Source organism: Helobdella robusta (assembly GCF_000326865.2).
Source record: "Helobdella robusta unplaced genomic scaffold HELROscaffold_41, whole genome shotgun sequence".
Classification (NCBI taxonomy): Eukaryota; Metazoa; Annelida; class Clitellata; order Rhynchobdellida; family Glossiphoniidae; genus Helobdella; species Helobdella robusta.
This window is the reverse complement of record NW_008704941.1, coordinates 1,432,081-1,437,352: the sequence shown is the minus strand read 5'-3', so window position 1 is coordinate 1,437,352 and position 5,272 is coordinate 1,432,081. Positions and strand designations below refer to the sequence as shown.

The 5,272-nt window shown below is 38.5% G+C and overlaps 1 protein-coding gene across 1 annotated transcript in view; it reads right to left on the bottom strand.

The window, feature by feature from the left end:
* Positions 1 to 1,137: 1,137 nt before the first annotated feature.
* HELRODRAFT_193051 (hypothetical protein) overlaps positions 1,138 to 5,272 on the bottom strand; it is a gene marked incomplete at its 5' end in the record, with an annotated part of 14,538 nt that continues 10,403 nt past the window's right edge. Inside the window, 8 exons of the mRNA XM_009025418.1 lie at positions 1,138 to 1,899; positions 2,167 to 2,301; positions 2,658 to 2,879; positions 3,183 to 3,293; positions 3,764 to 4,004; positions 4,097 to 4,286; positions 4,503 to 4,571; positions 4,715 to 4,832. Of these exons, the coding sequence (XP_009023666.1) occupies positions 1,699 to 1,899; positions 2,167 to 2,301; positions 2,658 to 2,879; positions 3,183 to 3,293; positions 3,764 to 4,004; positions 4,097 to 4,286; positions 4,503 to 4,571; positions 4,715 to 4,832 (1,287 nt within the window). The 3' untranslated portion in view covers positions 1,138 to 1,698. The remainder of the gene's footprint in view (positions 1,900 to 2,166; positions 2,302 to 2,657; positions 2,880 to 3,182; positions 3,294 to 3,763; positions 4,005 to 4,096; positions 4,287 to 4,502; positions 4,572 to 4,714; positions 4,833 to 5,272) is intronic.

The window sequence follows — 5,272 nt, the reverse complement described above, 5'->3', positions numbered from 1 at the left end:
CCTCCTTAGTTTTTTTGTGGTATACTTCAAAAAACATAATTGGTAATGGATTTCATTTTTTTTTTTTGAAAAAAGCTTTAAACGTTTTCTTCTGTAATTGGCGAATATTAGTTAAAGTGGCTAGTAGAGACCTGACTAATGTAAGTCAGAATGTGTGGACGTGTGTCTATGCGCGCACACACGCATACCAGCAAAGATACAAAACAAAAGAATCATAAAATACAGAGGAACATAAAGCGTACCAGCAAAGCTCAAACAGACATTAAAGATACGGAGGAAATAAAAAAAATCAGTACAAGACATAAATACCGGCGGAATAAATGCATGTACGTATTTTTGCATGAGTACATCAGCGTACGTGCATTGCACATCATCCGCAAACATGGCTTATGTCTGAAGGCAATCACACACACACGCGCGCGCACACACACACCACCATATTCATCCGGACGTATGTGATTCGGTGTGAGTTCACATGTTTAAATCAGCTAATGCTGAAAAAATGCACGCACACAAATATATATATATATATATACATACATATATATTTATTTATATAAATATATATAATATTTTTATTTACCTACAATAAACTCAGAACCAAAGGAAGAATAAGGTATTTGGAAGGCAGAGACACTGAAAAGGAGAGAAAGGGAGAGAGAGTTTAGAGATAAGCCGGGTCAATAAAATAAAAATGTCGGTTGCCGATCACATGCCGTGATTGCTTAAGGTTGATGACGTAATTAATGACGTAACTAAACCACATAAATGAGGATGGCGATATTGTGAGTTTTAATGGACGCTGATGATACGATCGAAGTGATCTACAAAATACTTCTGACTGCGTTCACAGCATTACAGCAGCGGTCACTCCAAGCGAACCATCAAATTGATTCCTTCACGATGTCCTGCTAATAATCCAAACCTGACAGAAGTGACTTAATTTTACTGAATGTTGCAATGGAGTACAGGAACAAAACCGACAATAACATAACTCCAGACGTCTCAACCAATTTGTTTTTTACAGCGCGTGATTGCATCCGTGACGAAGAAATTGTTACTAGTGACGGTTAATATAATGACGGAACAGACCGAACGTTTAGATGCTTGATTTCATTTCAATACTCAACAATGACAAAGTTTATATGGTTTTTTTTATACGAAAATATCGCTTCATAAGCTAATTGATTGATTGATTAATTGATTGTTGGTTGATTGATTGATTGATTGATTTTATAAGATGATAATAAGTTAAAAACCAAATAAACAAATAAAACATAATTATTCAATCATGAACATCACAACAATCATGACGCATCGGTTGATACGTCATCAGAGACCACCATCACATCACGACGATATTATCACTTTCACCACAACATCTATCGCCGTCATCCCTCATAACCATTAACGTCAGCATCACCTTTACTACAATCATAACTTCCTTTAAAAGCATCACCTCATCAAATATCATCATCATCACCAGACCATCATAACATCATAGCAACATCATCGCCAGATCATCATCATTTAACTTCATGCTGAACAAACGTACCACCGTAAAACCCGAACCACCATCACTGCACATGCATACAGACAGACAACATTTTCTTACCACATCATCAGCACATCACCACTACATCATCAATCACGTCATCAAAACATCATCACCATAAGCAGCTGCTCACGTCACCAGGATCACTGCACGTAGAGACTAGCAGCAAACACGATGTCCCTCTTAATCATCCTCAGACCTTCCTCCACCTTCTTACTGAGTACAGGGTCTCCGATGATGTTACTCACCTTCGTCAGATCCCTGAAGGTCTCACTGAGCCGCTGGATGCACCGAACAATCACCCCTTCCTCCACATCTGTCAGCTCCATCAACTTAGCGAATGGCTGTACGATTGTGAGCGTTGATGGCGTTATTTTATTTTAATGATGACTGAAAGCTTTTTTGTCATCTTCGTATTCGAAAATGATAGTTACAAGCATGCTTGGAAGCTATTTTGAAATTTCGAGTTGTTAGAGCCGTCACCATAAGTAAAACGCATCATCGTCCCAATTGTAAGCAAAATTATGTGATCATTTGTATTAAAACAATGAAGGAATGATATCCATCACGGAGATAAGAAGCATTAGCAACGAGCAATCATTACAACTAACCACACCCTTGGCCCACTCGTAAACAACTTCCATCAAGCCGAAGTTGCATTCCTCCAGCACATCCACTCCTAACAATCCATGCTGACGCTGAACTTCTGTTAAGTTGGCAGCCAGTCTGACGAACTTCTCTTTGGCCTGGAATAAAGAAGATGGTGGATATACAATGCACACACACACACACACGCGCGCGCGCACACACATACATACACACAAACACACACACAGTGTATGTTAACGACAGCAAAATATAGCGACGAAATAAAGTTAGGTCGCTATACAATCCACGCTTAAGAATCATGAAATGCCGCCGGACTGAGCAACAATGGCTTTAAAAAATGTTGTCAAACAAAAAGCAAACCCTGTCAGGAAGTAGGTAGAACAAAAAAGTAACATAACAAACAAACAAATGAATGAATGAATAAACATAAGAGAATAATGATGTAATAATTGAAGTTTGAATGCACGTGTAAAAACAAAACAATCCAACGAACCTCATTCAAAACTTTGTTGAGATTCGGCTCGGAGCACCTCTTCTGCTCAAACACCAAGCATGATAGCAGGGCGGCAATGACTTCGGGTGGGAAATCGGAGAGGATATTCTGGAAGATGACCTCGGTGAGGATCAGCTCCTGGTGGCTGATCTCGCAAGCCACCTTGCCTTTCAAGCGGATCGTGTTCGAACGCGGGTCGACGCATTTCAACGACCGCAGTACCTTTAGAAAGATAACAATTGAAATATCAAATGGTAATATATGGTAATAACAAAATGAATGGCAATAGCTAGAATGAATATTATTACGAAGGTAACTTATATATATATATATACATATTTATATATGTATGATGTTAACACAAGACATTACATAATGATTGGAATGATAATTAAAAAGAAATAATAATTAGTAATTATAAGCTAATTAGTGGTTAAAAATACAACATCCTTCGCGTATCAACGAACATGGCAACAACAACAAAAACAACAACAACAACAACAACAACAACGTCATCATAATAACTTCAACTCGTTGTTGGTATTCAGGCAGAAAGAGCAGACTCTCATCAGACAACTTGTACCGTATTTCTTTCATCTCCTCGTCAATTTTTGCTTCGGCTCTGTATTCTCTAAACTGGATTGATTGTGTGGATGTGATTTGAAGGTGGATATATATACATATGGCATGGATGTGATCCAATTTTAAAATTGGATTGAATGCGTGCATGCAGTGATGACATTGAGCAATTGAGACGATTTATTAAATGGATGTGACAAAATTATGTAACACTCGCATATTCAAAATAAAGTTTCAACAGTTGTCTAGCGATTTTTGGTGTTGCACTTATTGGCGGTGTCACACGAGTGCAGTTTATTGAATTATGAAAAACGTTCAGCAAAAGTGTTTTTCTGAATTTTGAAACGTGTCCCGTAAATTTAAATAAATATTCAACGCCCAAGGGTTTTTTCCAAGTTTCCTATTCCAATGTCACCTCTAGATACTAACATAAAATTCAGACTTGCCATATTAAATTCTACAGACGTAACGATGTATAAATCGATGTAAAACAACAAATTTTCAAGTCGTTGGATAAGACTCGCGACCTTCTCAACAAACAGGTCACTCTCCTGGCACTTAAACTCCTCTCCGGATCCAAAACCTTCGAGGAACTTGTATCTCTGAGACAACTCGACCACATCAACCTCATGGATATGCAGGTCAGACACTGGATCAAGTAGAGCCGGTGGGGTTGGATTCTTGCCGTTGTCGCCAGCGTAAATATCCTTCGCAATTTTCATCAGTTCCTGACTGGCCTGTTGAGTGCTCGGTGACGGCAGATCATCTCTGGTTGGAAATTGTTTTTGATCCACTAAAATTATTTAACACATTCACCACCGTGAATTAAATTATAATAAGAAAAAATCCTAAAAACTCACTTGAACCTCGGCATATCTCTCTTCCTGACGTCTTCAATAATTTTATCGGCATTCACTTTTAAACAATTCCTAAAAATAGCGCTGAAACGGTTGGCGCTCAATTCAAATATCCTAGCCGAGATGGAGCCAGTCGGCAGGTAAGGCCTCAGACCAACGTAGTGTTTCGGTTTGATGTCCTTGCTATCATCTGCTGGAACATGTAAGTACAAGTAAAATGTTCACTTTTCTTGAATGCCAATCAGAAAATTGTACAAAAATGGTTAACGAAAATGAAAATTGAATTTATAAAGTTTGTGAAAATAAACTCGTTAATGAACATTCTCAGTCAAAATTAGTGAAAGAAGGATAAGATGAAATAGAAAGTGTGCAAGGATGAATTGAAATGTATTGATTGAAGAGGTCATACCAGGTAGAGTGTTGTTCAGTTTGCTGTCGCAGTTGACAAGTACTTTGTAGTGCTTCCCTGAACCGATGCCTGTGTAGGAAGATGATGTTTTTCAATTTTAATTACCATTCACGCCCAACTTTCACTCATTTTCCTGTAATGACGTCGTATATTGATGAAAAAAATGAGTGAAGTCGAGATCAACATTATCCTATTCATCATCACCTTCTAACCGGAAGCAGTAGAGAGCAGAACACCGATGACGTCATCGCAATCGCCAATCTTACTGACGGCCACCAATCTGCCAACCACCAAGGTCTTCGATGAGAATGATGAACTGGTCAGTTTGCTCTGCAGAGTAGTCAGTCACGAGAATGTTAGGGACGAATGGTGGAAAGTTGATCAACTCAATCAACTAATTGATATATTAATTTGTCTAAAATCAAATCGAAATGTTTGCTAAACTCAACAAATTTTCACTGGATGAATTAACTAAATGATCCATCCATCAGTCAATCAATCAATCGTCCAACTATTCATCCAAGCGGTCGGTTAGCAAGCCAGTCAACCACCTACTGATAACTTGAAATGGTAACCATCAATCAATCAAACAGCCATCCATTTGCAACCATACAAAAAACATCAGCTATCACCAATCAACCAGCCAGCCAGCCAGCCAGCCAGCCAGCCAGCCAGCCATCCAACCAACCGACCAACCAACCATAATCTTATCTTTAATCTGTGTAATATTCATCACAGATATCATAGAACTTTGCCAGATCAGACAGCAA